Here is a 19,460-nt window from a genome sequence, read left to right as displayed (position 1 = left end):
CAAGTTGACATGCAGTACCTTAATTATATTGGGTTGAAAATTTGCTGAAGACACTAACTTTTATCTAATGTAACTGAACCTCTAACTAAGCTAGTAACTGAGCTCATAACTGAATCTATACCTTGAACAGTAGCTGTGCCCAAAATTAGTAATGTATCTATAGTATCAAAATTACCTGCAAAAGTAAGAAAGGATTAAATGTAAATTTTGTGAAAGAAATTGGTTATGGCAGTTTGTAGCATAGAAAACATGCTGTGGTAGTCATGGTAATAAATCCTGCTTGTCTAACTCAAATACTATGACTCTAATAATCCTGACTCTAATGATGCCAACTTGAATGATTATGATGATACAAACTATGGTAGTTTGTGGGAAACACACTATTCCTAAAAGGGTAAATTAGCATCATCATCTGCAAGTGATAATGAAGAATATGCTAAGGCTCATTTTGAAATGCAATTAGCTGATTTGGAATCCTACAACTCAGATCTGAGTGTGAGTATAAGGGTGCAAAACACTTACTGAGAAAGAATGCTTCATTCATGCAGAATGACAATCATGTACATTTAGATAGCTTCAACAGAAGATGTGTTGATCGATGTTGAAAATATGGTATGTAACAAATGTAATAAAATTGTAGTTCTGTATATGGATGATGATAATTGCATTTAATTTGCCAGTTGTTAATTGACAGTATATGTGTGCTGTTCAATGATTTATACTTCTGTGATACTTTGGGAAGTAGTTCAGTAGGAAGTAGAAATGTAGGCAGGGTCTTAGATGGAATTCTGTCAGAAAGAGTTTTATGTAAAATTTTGAATTTGAAAATAATAAAATTAATATTATCTAAATGAACACAAGATTCACACAGTTATCAGATACTGTTCCTTATCTTTCTCCTGCAATACAATTTGATGCAACATTTATTATTTCTAACTTACTCACAAACAAAAACATCTACAACAGCAAGATAAATTCTTCATATACTAGTAAAAGTAGAGTTTGTTTATAGATTTCATATTTACTTTCAAATGAGAAAACTTTTTAATGAATGATCAATCATTTAACTTCAATACTAATGGGATAAACGTGAAACAGTTTAACATAATCTGCAGCAACTTTAATATTCCACAACATTATGACTATAGATACCTTCAAGTGGAGAATGTCACTGTTATTCATGGCCAAAAGCCTAATACAAGATAGAGCAAGAAAATGATGAAGCAAGTAGACTTAAAAGATAATGAAATACAATACAATCCAAAGCAGTATAACTGTCAAACAAGACCAGAAGAATTAATAGGTTGGATATACGTCTTTCTACAAGATAATAGTGGACTGGCAAAATAATGGTAAGCAAAACTAAATCTGAGTATTAGATGACATGCAAATATCATACTGGGTGACCAAGTTTCTAATGTGACAAGTAAAGGTCAGTCTGAAGCTGCAACACAAGACATAGTTCAAAAGTTAATAGAGGCTTTAATATTGAGTCAGTAAGGTTATGATTCAGATAAAAACATAATGAGTAAATCTCAACAATAGATCACTGTGTAGGTACTGTATTGTATCCTGATGATACTGTCTGGTCTCCAGGTAAATTCAAACTGGCCCGTGAATTATGAAGTCTTTGTTTACCTTTATTTAATTTCATGTTCAAGAAATTGGAAAACACTCACATGCAAAATAATAACAGAAACAACCATTGTAGTTTAAAACAGTTTATTGCACTGCCTTGTTTTCCCAAGTGGACAGTCATTTGAGTGTGCCTTGATACTTGTTCATTGTTCAGTGTCATATTGAATCCCTTGATCATATCGTGCAACTAACACCTGTTCAGTTGCGGCAATCCTCAATGATGAGATTTCAAAGACTGTGTGATCAAAGTGTCTCTTACAGACCCCAAACTCAATCTTTACATAAATAATCCTCCAGGTTTATGAATAGTCCATGTTCTGTCTGTTACTGTGTACTTTGTCACTCGACATCCTACATCATGAATTGCTAAACTTAGGTAGTTTCACCAGTAAAGGGAGAATAAAATGTAATGTGTATGATATAGCATTGAAGTTAAAGGTTTTAGACTTTGCATTGCAGAGAAATACAGCAATAGTACAACAGAACATGAATTTTGTTTGTCAGAAATGATCATCCTTTTTCATGGGTCATCCCATAGAGTGAGATTCTGTCCATTTTTTCAGTGACAACATATTAAGTTTGAGATTAACCATGATGTTAAATCTGTTTTTATTATTATTATTATTTTATTTATACATAGTAATGTGGTCAGTTTCAGAAATACAGTTGGCTATAACGTTTTGTTACTTAGTTTATGGATACAGATTAATGTGTATACAACAACAGTTTATCAAAAGTGAGTCTGGGTGGCCTCTTCCTTGACTTCTGATTAAGTTTTTTTTATACCTCATTTTCTTATTTACTATTGGTATGGGAGTTATACAACTTTGTGTATACATCTAGTTGTCTTGGTGGGTAAAATACCAAATTGTAAGAAATGGGTCAGTTTGACCTATATCTCATGCTAAAGTGACTTTGTTTAAGGTTTGTAATTTGGTCATTTTCATGGGTACTATTTTTCACAGAGTCATGGAAATGGATAATTCAATGTGCCTTGGTGAATGCAACACCTTTCCACCATAAGTAGGCTGTTTTGACCTTTACTTCTTGCTTCTTTGACTATTGTCAGTTTCAGGTCTACTACTGGTGCAGTGATATGCAACTAAGCATGCACTTTGGTGAGTTCAACGCCATTCTGTTAAAATGTAGAAAACTATAAATTATGTTTCATGCATCAATTACTTTCCTTATGTGTTTAAGCATTTTTGTAAAATGTATATATTTTCTTGCTCAATAAATGCTGTAATTATTGAAGCTCAGTTGTGGGCTCAATTACATTCAGGCCTTGGCCAGCTTCATGTTCAGATAACTTGTCCAACCTACTAAGAATGGGTTTACCAGATATTAAACCTTCTCAGTTTCTTTTGGGGTTTCTTGTTTAGATGACTTGTCATACTTACTGAAAGAGTTGGAGGAAGCAGCTTTGTCTTCCTTGCAGACATTGAAAAACAGTGGTGGAATTTCAGCAACGTACAGTTTTCACTCTTTGACACCAGATATTACTAGATTTTTCCTGAAACAGTTAACTCATCACCACAAAGAAACTGGATGTGATGGTAAGTTTACATGTTCTTATTATTGTTATATATTGTTACAAACATCCTTTTGATTTTATGCCATTTTTTGTTTATTGACTACAAGTAGTAATTTGTTGCAGATTTTACTTTCATGCTTTAAAGTTTGTTAATTGTTTCAAATTACATATTTGATTTCAGATGTTAAATTTACAGATAAATCTCATACTATTTTAGTATTATACATGAATAAGCAATCTCTTTTGGCATCAGATACAGTAGTAAAAAGGCATGCAATGTCTAAGGAACTTATCTAATTATTCATGAGAGTATTTATCAGAAGTAACAATTGATGGAAATCTGTAAGTAAAAAATATCAATGATGAAACCATTGCTGTTTTTTAATGAATAAATATCTTCCTGTATGTATTTCCTTCAAGTCCTTCAGAGACAATGTAGCGGCACAAATCTTTTATATGTATGCATATCTCTATTTACTTCATAAATTTCTGTAATCTGCTAGGATTAGAAATTTACAAATTATGAAATCAGTTCTTTTAAGTTTCCTGTCAGGTGTCATTATCAGAAATCTTTTTAATGCTGTATCACTAGGTTAAAAGTAGAATTTCCAAGTTGTCACCAAATTTTGCCCTGAAAAATACTGGTATACATAGTTGTCACTACTGAATTTCCCTTCTGGATCTATCTCCTATTCAAATGTAGTCATTTCTCATTATTAGCTAGAATTTTTCTTGAATAATCCTTCTTTTTCTTTGAAAGTTTTTTCTTCAAACTAATAAAAGTTTCATTAATTTCTGAATTGCACCATTTCTGTATGTTCCTTTCTGAAGAAATTGAATCTATTAAACTTTTATGTAACTGCAAAAGTGCTATACGCTTGCAGGCATCAACATCTTCATGGTGAAAATCTGAAGACAGCACCACATGTCCCTTTATTTCCAGTTGACAGATGTGTTGTTTCTCTTTAACCGAATCACCATCTGAGAATAATCTTGACTGCCATTTGTGATATTTGCACCCACTAGCCCAATGTCCCAGGCTATTCATTTTACACACTTTACCAAATAGAAGTGTCCTTTCCCTTTTTGAACTGAGAAAATGGTAGTGATGATTCTTTAATTTTAATTTTTTAATTAATTATACAGAGGATTAACTTGCACATCAGGTGTTGCATTTGAAGTGAAACACTTCTGCTATTATGATGCTCTCTCTGTTGATATTTAAAGAACAAAATGTATTTTATGATCACTTTAGAAATAGTTATCAAGCAATATGATTTTCGCTATGTGGATAAAATGAGTTTACTAAATTATTTTTACAAAGAAGTAAATAAGGATTATTCAGAGAAGGAAAATTTAAGTGAAAGTGGAGGGGTAAAACATAAGACTGCTATACTTCCTTTCTGCAGAAGGAATTACAGTTCAGTACAACCCTTGAGATCTTCTGTATTCAAGACACAGGATGACCTATTATGGTTAAATACTGTTTTATTCATGAGTGAGAACTCTCATAAAAAGGTGAAAAGCTGTAAGACATGAAATTACAGCTATTACAAAGTATGAAGATTACTATGTTTACATTAAACAAATGTAACTGCAATGCTAAAACAATTTGCATGTTTCAAAGGTGACGGGTTCGTTATGTTCTTTACACACGTGTATAATTCAAGAATGAAATTAATGTCAATTATGTGTTCCCATACCTTAAAATGCACTAATAAATGGTGGGCTTTAGAGTCAACGATGTGAGTTATGCAAGCATGTTCGCATTTCTGCTGGAACGCATTATAACTAAAGGAAAGGAAAACAGATCTTACACTGAAGAGTTCATAAAAAAGGGGGCATAAATCATACAGTACTGCTGTATGGAAACTGTTGCAACGGTAACAGCAAAACTGCCACTAATTGTGAAATAACTGTTTCACCAAAGAGACATAAGCCAGACTTGCTGGCAACAAAAAATGTCAAATATGACTGTTAAGAGACTAAGAAATTCACAACTGCATTGGATTGATAGTTACTTCTGGCTTAACTCTTTTGACTTGCAAGGAAAAATGTGTTGCAGTTCTTGCAAACAGTATCCCAAATTGTTACAGGTTGCAAATACAACTAGTACATCTGTCAGTGGAACTGAACTGACAAATTCAGAATTGACTCATGACAATTCTGGACCTTACAAGGCCTATGCAGCACAGTACCTGGTATGTGCATGACACTAGCAAGCATGTGCATAAATTCCCTGAGGTCAGAGTTGCAGACACTCCATTAGGAAAGGCTATTTCAAAACTAAATGAGCCTAGCCCATTACGGAAAACAGTTCTGATATGGAAATAATTATAAGAGCAGATTCAGAGCAAGAGACTTCATGTTCTATCAATCGATCAGATCTTGAGAGAAGATGTTAATGAAAGTCTGAATTCCAGTAAATTCCTATCCAGTCTTTCTGAAGTACTGATGTTATCATATCAGAACAAGAAATAGTGCATATAAGATTCCTGCACAGAAACTTGGATGTAACAAAATGTATAATATCAACCTATGTTTTTGAAAAATTACATTCTTTTTAGAAATAAAAATGTTGTACATTATTTTGTTCCTTCTTCGGATTAAAGTGCATAGATTTCATCATATCTTAACAAGTGATTTAAAGTCTTAGATAAGTGAAAAGTAAATGGAACAAATGAATTTTCTGAAACCGCAAGTCCTGGATAAGTGGTTGGAAAAAAATTTGCTCAGCCCTGTGTTACATTTTTGGTTGGGCCAAGTGTTCTTGGTATTGTCCCAGTATTTGAAATGTTTATGGTATGTCTTTCATGTGATCCAGTGCTTGAAGTTGGGTTCTGAATGATGCCAGACTAAAAATGACATTTTTTCTTAAACCAAGATCTTGAATTACTGCAAAAGTATGTTTTACCATAATGTTTCTTTAAGTTTTGAAATGGCACTGTCAGAATCTGTTGAAATATATATTTAGATTTATTCCCATAAAAGTAAGAGATTTAAGGAACTGGTCATTTATTAGAGGAGCTGAAAATTTAAGAATCAATACCAAGTTCAGCTTACTTTGATTTAAAATAAGATGGGTATGTGATTATGTCAGATTTTGTTCATATAAATACAACAATAGTGTCAGTAGTTTGAATGGCATGGTTTTAAAACTACTTAACATGAAATGCCAGAATGACACAAGTGAAGCATTATGAAGCATTATATGCCTATAAAAAAACACCCAAAAAACAAACTTTGTCTTGAACTAATCCACATGTGATATTTCACTCCACAGCAAGAAGTAATGTAGTTTTAATATATTATCCAGATTACCCAGACTGAAATGTGATGATTATCAGATGAAAAGTCCAAGCTTGATTATCAATTCATCCCTTAGTTGTGCATCATTTTGGCAAACATTTAATTGAAATATCTTTCTCTGTTTAGGAGCCAACTTGTACACTTTGAAAAATGTATTATAATGGCCTTCAGGGTGTATTGAACAATGCATTTTTGAATGTAAATCTTTATATATTTAAGTGACTATGTCTGAAAATTATAAAGCAGCGGTCATTGTGCATGCTATGGTGGGAGCAGGTGATCTTCTCCTCAACTGCTGTCTAGAGTCAGCAATCAGCTTCATCTCAGCTGTTCAGGAGAGATACAATTCTATACTTAAAGGTAATAAATATATTAATTTTGATTGAAGATAGATTTTCATGATAGAAAATGTAAATAAAGAAAAAATTTGTTTTTAAAGTTCTTGATATGAAACTGAACTTTTGTGTGTTGATATGTTTTTAGTCAGGTTTTCATACTATTTATATCTGATTTATAAGTTTGTTTTTTTAAAATGTGCCAGTAAGCATCTCAGGCTTAGATTTACAAGATAACCATTTTTCTCTTTTTGATAATTTGTACTTCAAGGAAAATCTTCTTTCTCCATGTTCAAACAAGTATAGTAAAAGTTGTGATGATTGAATGCTTCATAAAATTGCACAGTTGCATCTGGGAATGCTTCATAAAATTGCACAGTTGCATCTGGGAATGCTTCATAAAATTGCAGTTGCATCTGGGAATGCTTCATAAAAATTGCACAGTTGCATCTGGGAATGCTTCATAAAATTGCACAGTTGCATCTGGGAATGCTTCATAAAATTGCAGTTGCATCTGGGAATGCTTCATAAAAATTGCACAGTTGCATCTGGGAATGCTTCATAAAAATTGCACAGTTGTGTCTGGGAATGCTTCATAAAATTGCACAGTTGCATCTGGGAATGCCTCATAAAATTGCACATGCATCTGGGAATGCTTCATAAAATTGCACAGTTGCATCAGGGAATGCTTCTTAAAAATTGCACAGTTGCATCTGGGAATGCTTCATAAAATTGCACAGTTGCATCTGGGAATGCTTCATAAAATTGCGGTTGCATCTGGGGATGCTTCATAAAAATTGCACAGTTGTGTCTGGGAATGCTTCATAAAAATTGCACAGTTGCATCTGGGAATGCTTCATAAAAATTGCACAGTTGTGTCTGGGAATGCTTCATAAAAATTGCACAGTTGCATCTGGGAATGCTTCATAAAAATTGCACAGTTGTGTCTGGGAATGCTTCATAAAAATTGCACAGTTGCATCTGGGAATGCTTCATAAAATTGTACAGTTGTATCTGGGAATGCTTCATAAAATTGCACAGTTTTGTCTGGGAATGCTTCATAAAAATTGCACAGTTGTGTCTGGGAATGCTTCATAAAATTTGCACAGTTGTGTCTGGGAACACATTTGAAATAATGTTGTTAATTAGAATATCAGATATATGGGGCTGGCAGTAGTTTCATTTTATAGCGAATAAGCCAATAATTCAGATATTCCACTGTGTCATTTGATAAGAAAACACATTTATATTAACCTAGTTTGTTCATAACCTGTATGCTTTGAAGCTCTGATTGGATGACAATATACGAGGGTTGAAAAAATGAGGTGATTTAATGGAATCATTGCAGGCAGACTTCAGTCAGTAAGGCAGAAGTTATGTGATGCTAAGGTCAGTATGCATCAGAGGCAGCTGCATCATCCTAAAGTAGTGGCCTTATGTCGAGAGCTGGAGGGATGGCTCAACAAGCAGGCTAACAATCAAATAAAGGTAAAGTTGAGACCATCTGGTAAATCCCTTTATAACATAACAAAGTCTTTGACTGTTTCTTTGATTTTAGCAGAGGTTACACAAGCTTTTTATATGACATACATACATCTTCTGAAGTGGGTAATAAAAAACAGATGCTCTTACAAGAAATAAAAGGACATTCAGATAAAGCAAGAATGGTCGAAAAGCTAATGAAATAAGCAAAATGGAGTTGAAAGGATAAAATCAAAAGGACAGGGAACCTAGTTTTATGTTACTGGATTGTTTGTGTTATTCATGGTTTTAGGTAAAAGAACCTTTTGAAAATTCTATTTTTGCTCTTGCAGAAGTATAAGATGGCTGCACAGTTTTATTTTATGTTGATATTGTAGCGAGTTTAATGTGTTGTATTTGACACATGGCCTGTGAATAACAATGCATCAGGATATCATTAGGTTGAAGAAGTGGAAAAATCATATCTTATGCACAAAATAATATAATTTGAGCTCTTTACTAGTAAATTATGTGAGCAATACATAACTCGTTTGTTTCTCAAGCTAATTATAAATAGTTATTAAAATGTAATGAACTTTAATTTTTAAAACTTTGTTTTGTATTTACAGACATTAGTGTTGTTGAAGAGAGGCCTTCATACTCTGATGGAATGCTTGGAAGCAGCTCTATGCATGGGAAATACTATAATTCCAAAAATTATAGCAAGCTGTAACCCACAGTACATTTTGCAAAAGTATATACTAAATTTTTTTAAAAAGAGAAAGCTCAAATTTAAGATAGAACTGACTTTCGCTTGTTTCAATATTAATAGTCATTTTGAATAGATGTACTGTGCTCATTGATACATCTGTCCACTGTTATAATGTGCTTTGCTGTAATGTGATTCCAGATTGAATGCATCATACTATGGAAAATGTGATAAAAATTATAAAATGTTGTTTCTTCATTTTTTCCACTTTGAATTTTTAAACATTCATTAGTAGAAAACTTTACATGAAAACCATTATACTTGATTTGCACATTGCCAGAATGTGTACTTAAAATCAACCTGTAACTCTAATTAGCCTTTTCTGTATTCAGTCAGTATCAGATATCATATTATTAACAGGGTTATAGCACATATGAAATTACCCATACCTAAAATGAGCCATGAGTATAACTGGTCCATGTTAATTATTGTATTTGGTAACAGTAAACAGGACTGCCAAAGCTGTCTTCTGCACTTATTCCCCTCCTGCTGATCAGCAATTTTCTCTCTCCAAACACACCTACAGGTACATGTAAGCAGTTGTGAATCCTTTCTTTGGTCTGTTTCTGTCCAGGTGTCAATAAATAATCACCTTATGATAAACTGGTCTTTTGTATCTGTCATGCAAAACTAATCAGTATGTGTTCTAATGCAGTCTAGTGCAGTCTAGCATGCATTATCCAATCACCAGAGAGAAAGCAACAGCCACTTACTCATTTGCATAATGTAGCTGTACCTACTAATAAGATCTGTTAAAACAGTTGATGTGGCTAGAAAGCTGGAACACTGCCTTTTACACTTATGTAACTGAGAAACAACGTTGACTGTGCAAAAATGAAACAAGAATGATCAAGTCTCAAAGAACATACAGTCATGTAATACTTCAAGTAAGGTATGATGGAGTGTTATTCTGTATACACATTAGATGGTTTGAAAGTCAAGAATACAGATCACATTGAGTGATGATTGTTCAACTTGGATTTGCACTTGTTGCAAACAAAAATGTGTCATTTTTTGACATTGCATTTCAATGGATTACATACATGCAAGTGAGTTTGTTATTTTTTGCTTTAGAATTGAGAAATAGTGTGCTGCTATTGGTGTCAAATCATTCAAATGCTAATCAGCTGATGTAACTGGTGCTTTGAACATAAGATGAGATATTTGTCAATATTATTTGACATGACTCATTGTACATTTTTATAGATTAATATCTAGGTATTTATTTAATTGCGAAATAGGTTTATAACTGGTCAGTGTGTGATTTTGGGCACTTGATTATTAAAAAACATGTTCTTAACATCAGGATGCATCACTTGAGAATTTTCATGAAATAAAATCACTTTAAACTTGATGGCATTGAAGCTTTATGTTAGAAATGAAGATTGACAAATATGTTAGTTGAAGACAGTTATTTACATCACTATTTTAATATAACTTGTATGATTATGAGCTTTCAAATGTATGGCAGTATGGTGTGAAAGAAAACATATTTCTATTATTTTCATCAATCTTGGAATATATGCTTATATAATCATAAGCTTGGATGAATTCATTAAAGAAATCCAATTATTTTAATAGAGTAATCTTACATGTGATTGATTGGGATTGATACTGCTTAGGAGTCCGTATTTTCTATTTTAATATCAAGATTTATTCAAGTTTAATAATTTAGATCCACATGTACTAATGAGGTCATCTTGCATCTAATTGGCTGAGCCTGTTAACACTCTGGAAGCCATATTTCTAATCTAGTATTTATAAAACTTTAAATATTCACTTATATCGATATGATCTCAGATGTGTTTGAAATCAGTGAGATCCACACATAATGAGGAGAACTTTTTGCATCAGAGTAGCTGATTTTGTTACCTCTCTGGAAGTTATTGTTCTGATAAATCAATTGTGTAAATAAATTGTGTAAATAAATAAGAACTATTCATAATAATGAGATGTTCTTGTATCTGATGGGCTGAGCATGTTGCCACTCAGGAGACAGTATTCCAGATTTTTGACTTTGATTAAACTTGATAAGTAGGTTTTTATTTAGATCTCATATGGGTACAACAGTGTGTGATATCCATGCATTCTTTACAGAATGCCCTAAACAAACTGGAAAACTGGTGTACATGCAATAGCATGGTGGTAAATACTGGTAAAAGTAAAATATTACTTATGTCAACATGACAAGAAAGGACAAATCTTGATAGTGAGGAACTATGTCTGACATGGAAGGATAATAATTTGCAAATGGTCTGGCATGATAGACTACTTGGTGTTCTGGTAGATAATAACCTATCATGGACTGAACATATCAAACGTATCAGTAAAAAAGTCAATTCAAGTTTATGGCTTCTCAGTAGGATAAGACATTTTCTTCCTGAAAGGCACATAAAACTATTTTATAACAGTTACATACAACCCTATTTAGACTACTGTAATACAGTATGGGGTAATTCAAATGATAAAAACATAGCAAAGCTAGCACATCTTCAAAAAAGAGCATTAGGGCTAATATCAATCCAGAAAGAAAGCAAAGAAAATTTAGCTGGTAAGTTAAAAATATTACCTATTAAAGACCAAATCTGTTTGAGAAAAGCCAAATTAATGTACAGGATATCCCATAATAGTGTTCCTGAATATTTACAATCACTATTCCAGTATAGGCTACCTGGTAATACTCCCCACCTGCGATCCATGTCTACCAAACAGAATAAAATTCCCAAACCAAATGAGTTATTTAAAAAAAAGTTTCCAATACTCTGGAACTCTGCTCCGGAATAGTATTCCAGTTGAGATTAGAAATGCCTACTCTATTTCCTTCTTCCAAACCCAATAGATCCAGTGGCTTCAGAGGTGCAGCTAAAATAAATAAATTTCTCTGTATGAAGGCCTCAAGGTAGATTAGTTTTTAGCTAATTGTGTTACCCTCTTTAAATAAGGTCATTATTATTATTATTATTATTATTATTATTATTAATTGAACAATGTGTGATATCCATGCATACTAATGAGCTGATCTCCAGTATGTGCCATATTTCTGATTTGATTTTGATTGAAACAGGAATATTTTGTTTTATTTTATCAATATCTGTTGAGTTTAAATATGAGTGATATCCACTGATCCAGGTGATCTTTTATGTGATTGGAGGATGAAAGGTGAATATTGAAAGGAAAATCCTACTATGATATAATGCTGTATTTAATGAAATATTGCAATATTATTAGAATATATTGATAAATTATTAGAAGAAACAAGTAGTTAATATGTATAACATTACTTGTATCTGTCCAGTCTTTCAGCTATTAAACAATCGTGGGTTTTAGGTTGTGATGTTTCTAGCTTACATCTTGCATCTGCCATGTTTCATTTGTCCCTTGGTCATTATTTATTACCATTTTTAACTTGAACAGTTATGCTTCCAAAATTATTTTAATCTGCACTGCAAGTTTATGGGAAAGATTAATACAGGATAAAAACAAATAACCTACAGCAGTCGCATTGATCGAAATAAACAGTTTTATTATTTTTCTTGTGTTTTGAAAACTCATGCATCTCACCCAGTTTGTGGCTTCTCATCATTTATGACATAATTTTCTGTCATCTAGATTTGATATCAATATGTTCTGAAGTGTTCAATGAGGGTGTTTTTGTCCAAAGTATTTTGCAACCACATTTCTAAATAACTAATAGAACAGCAAGATATATAGGTGCTTAGTATTAAAGGTTTACCAAGGTATTTGTTTCTGCTGGTAAATACCACAGTACTTGTTCACTGTGCTGGTACTTCAATAGTTTCCATCAGTAAGGAATGTATGGAAATTTATCAGTAAACTTATTATGAATTTAATGATATATTCAGCTTATTTTCATTTTACATGATAAAATAACTTAAAAATATTATTATTATTATTTTTACAAAACAGTTGTATTTGTCATAAATTATTATTGAATATTACAAACATAATTGAATTTATTTTATTACCTTTTAATCACATTTTTGATACATGGTGGACAAATGGGATGTTGTGAAAGATATTCAGGCAAAATACAACTTTTGGAGAAAAAAAAATTGATGAAAATAACAAATTAAAACATGTAATTTTTTTAGTTATTACTAGCTTATGTTAATGTATTAAGTACATATATTCATTTGTAAGAGTGCAGATCATCATAAGATTTTCAGGAAAAGGGCTGTTTTTAAGTCCACTAAATATTTTGTAATTTCTTGAGTATGTTTGCAGGTCCTCCCTGATAAATATCTTTCTAGGGTCTTGGCATTCCACTCAAAGTTTCTCTGTTTATTATATTCATAGTGCGGCTTTGTAGGATGCATTGGCAAAAATTCCTGTTTTTATCAACATGCACTTCGATCTCAGCACAATGTGTTTCACAGAATGTCAGCTTATACACTAAGCTTAATCATCCAAATTTAGTTGCATACACATAGAAAATGTATCTACTATAAGGTAGAAACCATTTAATTTTGGGGGCAATTTTCTTTGAGCTATTTTATTTTTGTTTATCTCAATATAATTATTTTTAAAAAGTTAAGAAAAAAATGGATATAATATGATGTTATTTTATTATGAATCAGAGGCAAGATATCTTTACCAGATATCAACATGGAAATTTTTGCAAAGATAAGTGTCAGGTCCTTGTACCATAATATTAAGTAGTTGGCCCCTAATATAATTGTGGTATACATTGGTATGTATCATGGTATGTTCAGAAACACTGCAGTATACCAGGGTATACAGTTTTTGATGGTATCCAGCGCTAGTAGGGTGCTGTGAGTGATTTTCTTTCCTATTCTTTGTATGTAGCATGCATAAATCATGTTGATAGATTATATTAATAATCAAAGTGCATTACTGATATGGATACAGATAGTGTAGAGCAGGAAATTTCCTGTATATTTATTTATTTTTTTCCTAAAATGGAGACCGTACTTTTCAAGCATCGGCAAAATGGAAAGTGGACAAGCTGATACCAGAAGAATTGCCCTACTGCTCAAAAGGTTCACATTTTCAAGATGTTCTATCATATTCAAATAATTTGAAACTTGTCTGGTAAAATTTTACATGCAATTCAGTTGTATTTAATAGTGTGATGTCATTTTGCAGTCACATTGCCTCATTCTTGTCCTTTGTTTTGTTTTCTTACAGCTTGAAAGGTCACAACTGTCTGCTGATCCCTTGTGAACACATTAATGAAAACTTTCCCTGGGTACAGTTTTCTCTGGTGGTTGAATACGAGCATCAAGATGAATCTCCCTGGGAAGGCATCTGTCAGTCACACAACATTTCCTGGAAATGCATGAAGCTGGACCATCAGATTGATCACAAATACATCAGTACAGGTACCTAATCAAAGTTTGAAAAACAAAATAGGAGTAATATTGATGGCACACTGTTACAAATACCTATGCTTTCTTGTCTTGCCTATGTCAAATGTCACAAAAGATTTGACATGGTCAGTGTCCATCTGTCTGTCGTCTCATCAGATTTGGTCAGCGTGTTTGTATATTCAGTGTAAGGTGGAATGTTCCATATTTAACTTCTATGTTGGGACACCATAAATTGATTTCTAATGTAATTTTTTTTAGTGAACCGAATATTCTGAAAGAGATCATTTTTTTAATAAGTTGTAAGTTTTGGGACATCTTTTCAATCATAATATTGATGCTTACCTGCTAAAATGATTCATATGGTTATCAATTGTAGGAGTGAAAAATGAAATTTTTCTAAACTTGCATGTCTAAAACTGCACTCAGACTTAAATTTTATTAAAATAATATTTAAAAAAAACAGACTGGTTTTTTTACATCTTTTTCTCCGCAACAGACTTTTGAAGAACAAAATTTTATAAATTTAGTTGCAGTATTGGAAACTCCAGACGTTTGCTGTACATATTGAATATTTTAAATTCAGATTCCTTTTTCGTATCATGCCACTTTTTCCATCTTGAAGCGCTCATAGACTATGATATGCACTGCTTTTATCTAGTTTATTAATGTATTCAGTACACTATACCAGTAGCTATATATATTTGGATTTTAATGATTTAAAATATTAAATATTACTTGCTGCAGAGTGAAGTATCCATCAATGTTGTTTACCCTTGGGTGTTTACTAGTAATTATATTGCTTCCATTTATATGCACGTCCTAAAAAACATATTTGTATTGTATTTTGTGTTTTGCTGTACATTTTGTTTAATGCAATAAAAGTTCTAATTTGGTTTCTATTCACCATTTTCATAAACCAAGTTTAATTCCCTGCTACTATTTCTATAGTTATCTGCCAGCGGAAAGCCCTTAGCTTGTAATGGCAGCACTAGCTTTGTTTTCTCAACCCTTTGATCAAGCTGCAAATTTGATACTTGCTAGTGCCAAATAGTCGTATATTCAGTTAACAGTTTATTTCAAGTTCCTGTATCATAATATAATGTTGAAATCTATTCAGTTAAGCATATCCTTTAATAGATTTCACAGATTGTATGCTCAAAGCTTTATTTACAAATCCACAACTGTTCCACTGTTTCAATTTACTTTCAAAATTCTTTTGAATACTGGTAACAAAGAAAGCAAGGTTGGCTTTCCTAGGTCAGCCTGCTTTGTATATAAAATATTGGGATACTTTTAAAGAATCAGTTTCTGGGATTGTTTGCTTTATAAATAAAATAATGTTTGTATTTGATATCCCAAGTTAAAACAATTGATTTATTTCTCTTCCAGGTGTGTTTAGTCATCTCCCAAGCTTTCATTGTTTATCATTTTGTTATCATAACTGATACAAACAGGTGTTAATGTCGGCAGCATACAATATCATACACAACATTAATTGTCTTTAATTATATGAAAAACTAAAAACTAGATACCTTTCCATAGCAGAAATGTTTTAGACTCCTTAGCGTTTGACCTTTACACAAGGTCTTTGTCATAGGATTTAAGTCTGGACTGGAGTCACATGATCACCTGACAGACTCAACTAATCCAGGATCACAATTCAACACTGTCCCCCCTCCATGATTTCAATAGCTTTCCTTATCTTTCTCTTAGGGTATTATTCTCTCTACCAAGTACTCAGATGTTATCTCAAGAAATGATATGCCTTGGTTCTTTGCAGTGTTCACCAACTGCTTTTAGAGATTCTTGTTTGGTTTACAATTATTTTTTTTTCTGAGTGCCCTTTTGACCATCATACCAGTTGTCAAGGCTCTGTTTTTGTCATCCAGAATAGGCTGGAAAGACACAGAGTGGGATAAATGCATCACTTTAGTGCTAGAACACATAATTACTCTCTTTAAATGGGTCTTGAAAACTACCTATTTTGTCTATCAGAGAGAATGTTATCACAGGTTTTGGGCAGCATTGGGCTCACCAGTGTCATTTATTGTGGCAGATTTGTAGAAGAATATGAAGACAAGGCTCTTTCCACTGTAGTTGATCCTTCTAATGTGTGGTTTCAGTATGTGGATGACACTTTCACCATGATGAATGAATATAATATTGAAGAATTCACTGGACATCTCAGTTCCATTGATGAAAATAACCAGTTCACTTATGAAGTGGAAGAAGATATGAATTTGCCATTTGGATACCTGTGCTCATACTTCAGATGAACAAAAGTTAAGATTTACTGTAAACTTTGTAACCCACACTGATCAGTATTTGAACTTCAACCACCTTCTTGAACATCAGAGATTAGTGGTGAAAACCCTGTTGTTGCATTAAGTGAACATCATTGTTAGTATTGTGGAAGACAGTGTAATGGAGGTCAATGATATTTAAAAAAGCTTTATGGGCCAGTGGTTACAAAAGCTGTATGTTTGAGTTTCCTAAAAAAATCAGAGAAGGGAAAACAGCTGAATGAAAAAGGAGAAAGACATGTAACTGTCCCTTTACTATACATTTGTTGACTCTCTGAATGTCTACAAAAAATCTTCCATAAGCTTAGAGGTAATGTAATCCAAAAAGCCTATAACAAGATCTGCTCAGTCTTAATACATCCCATGAATAAGAAGTGCTCAGTCATCTATAAGCTTCATTGTGATAATTGTGAAAATGACTACATTGGGGAGACCACAAGAAGTCTTGAAACCATTGTTAAGAACACCTGTACACCAACAGAGAATCTCTGACAGCAATTGGTGAACATTGCAAAGAATCGGGGCATACCTTTTCTTGGGATAACATCAGAGTACTTGGGGGAGAGAATAATACTCTGACAAAAAGAAGGAAAGCTATTGCAATCATGGAGGGGAGCCATTGTTGAGCTATGATTCCAGATTGGCTATCTGGTTTTTAGTTTTTCACACTACAAATGGCTGTAGCAGGTAACAATATTCACTTTATAAGTCTTTAAGAATGCTTTTATAACCTATGCAAGCAAAACTATTGTAATTTGCACTTGCATTGAGTTTAATTTTATACATTTGTTATATTAGCGATATATTGTTATATTGTTAACCTGGATCTTTGTTAATTTGTGTCATACACCGTGTCATGCATGAACTGCTGGTGCTTTGAAGCAATCATTATTGATAATGATATATCCAATCTTGGAAAACTGCCAAATAATACCACTACAAACAGTGGATCAAAAGAGGACATGAATAACTGTAGACCAATATCAATTCTTCTATCCCTTTCCAGATTACTAGAAAAGCATGTACACTGTTCTTTTATGAACTGTCTGAATGATCACAGTCTACTTCATCAAAATCAATCTGGTTTTTAAAAAGATTGTTCTTGTGAAACTGCACTCATCTCTGTGACTGACAAGTGGCTGAAAACCTTTAATGAAGGAAAGTTAGTTGGTACTGTAATGATTAATTTTCGAAAGGCTTTCAACTTAGTAGAACATGAAATTCTTCTTGAGAAGTTAAAAATGTATCAAAAATGTATCAGTGTAGTGAAGATACTCTTAAGTGGTTAGCAGCCTACTTGAGCAATGGGTCTCAGCAGGTAAAATTAAATGGACACCTATCTGAAACTAAATTGATAAGTTGTGGAGTGCCACAAGGTTCTATCTTGGGGCCCGTTTTTGTGTTTTGTTCATAAATGACCTACCCTAAAAATAGGAAATGCAGTCTCATCAACTGACATGTATGCTGATGACACTACTTTGTTTGATACTCAAAGTAACCAAGATACGGTTGAAAAACACCTTCAAACCGCTCTCAACAGACTTGAAATATAGTGCAAGGAAAATTATATGATCCTCAATGAAGACAAAACAGAAGTTTTGTTGATAACTGCACAGCTGAAAAGAGCAAGATTGCAAACTCATATGCTGCATATTTGCTGTGATAACACTGATCTGAAAATGACATGTTTAGATAGAATTCTTGGAATATCTGTAGACAATAACTTGCAATGGTCTCACCATATAAATTATATTTCAAATTAAATAAACTCTTACCTTTGGCTTCTAAAGAATATCAAGCCCTTCATTCCATTACATTACAGAAGTTACAATCAACTGCATCTTGACTACTGTAGTATAATTTGGGTTAACACAATTGCTGCAAATATGAGAAACTTTCCAGACTCCAGGAGAGGTCATGTAAAATAATTCTTGATCAGCAAACAAAATGTTCAAACTTTAGTGCTTACTTTCAAAGTATTACCAATACATGAAATAATATTTTTAAGAAAGGCCAAAGTTTTTACAAAATCTGCCCTTGCTTACCTAAACACCATTTTCCAGGAAGAGAATATACTAATACCACAAATCTAAGATCATTAAAAGAAAGGGGAGAATTTCAAATTACCCAAGCCAAACAAGAATCTATTCAAAAATAGATTTCAATTTTCAGGTGAGCTTGTTTGGAATAACATTTTACATGATATTAAGTCAGCTCAGAAGCATCTCTTACTCCCATAATAGGTGTATTTTAGATGGATGAAATCATAAAGCTATTTATATACATGTACTGTGTATTTGTGTATACATGTTTGTTTGTGTGTGTGTGAACATACTATTATAGAGGGTCTCAAGGTAGATTAGTTTCTCATTTGTAACTAATTGAGTCACCCTCTGAAAATAAAGTCATTATTATTATTATTACTATGGACATGTATGCTACATCACAGCCTGAGCATATGATTTTGGATAGTGGACGTTTCTTTTGCACATAAATTGCTTACAAAGAACAAGAATAAAAATTAATAAGAACAGTACAAGGTTCTTTCACTGTATTATCAAATAAGTATTATGTTTACCTACTTTATTGTGACACACTGGGGTGACTAATTCAACACAATTTGTTTGTCTCAGTAAGTTTGGGGTAAAAAATGTTTAATCATAATTTATGGGATAAGAAAAAAATCATTTATTTTGTCTTGTTTGTTATGAAGGCAGTCTATCAGTATGTCTGTTCCCTAGTTCAATTTCACATAGTAAC

The 19,460-nt window shown here is 32.6% G+C and overlaps 1 protein-coding gene across 2 annotated transcripts in view; it reads left to right on the top strand.

Moving 5' to 3' along the window:
* The window catches only part of LOC149806864 (uncharacterized), a 153,153-nt gene that overhangs the window by 43,452 nt on the left and 90,241 nt on the right, over nucleotides 1-19,460 (top strand). For both annotated transcript variants that reach the window (XM_089958856.1, XM_089958848.1), the window contains exons 8-12: nucleotides 3,021-3,194; nucleotides 6,701-6,841; nucleotides 8,165-8,304; nucleotides 8,907-9,031; nucleotides 14,216-14,409. In XM_089958856.1, the coding sequence (XP_089814982.1) occupies nucleotides 3,021-3,194; nucleotides 6,701-6,841; nucleotides 8,165-8,304; nucleotides 8,907-9,031; nucleotides 14,216-14,409 (774 nt within the window). The remainder of the gene's footprint in view (nucleotides 1-3,020; nucleotides 3,195-6,700; nucleotides 6,842-8,164; nucleotides 8,305-8,906; nucleotides 9,032-14,215; nucleotides 14,410-19,460) is intronic.

This window comes from Sinohyriopsis cumingii, chromosome 1 (assembly GCF_028554795.1).
Source record: "Sinohyriopsis cumingii isolate HCF-2022 chromosome 1, ASM2855479v2, whole genome shotgun sequence".
Classification (NCBI taxonomy): Eukaryota; Metazoa; Mollusca; class Bivalvia; order Unionida; family Unionidae; genus Sinohyriopsis; species Sinohyriopsis cumingii.
The sequence above is the reverse complement of the archived record's forward strand: the minus strand, read 5'-3'. Positions and strand labels throughout refer to the sequence as shown.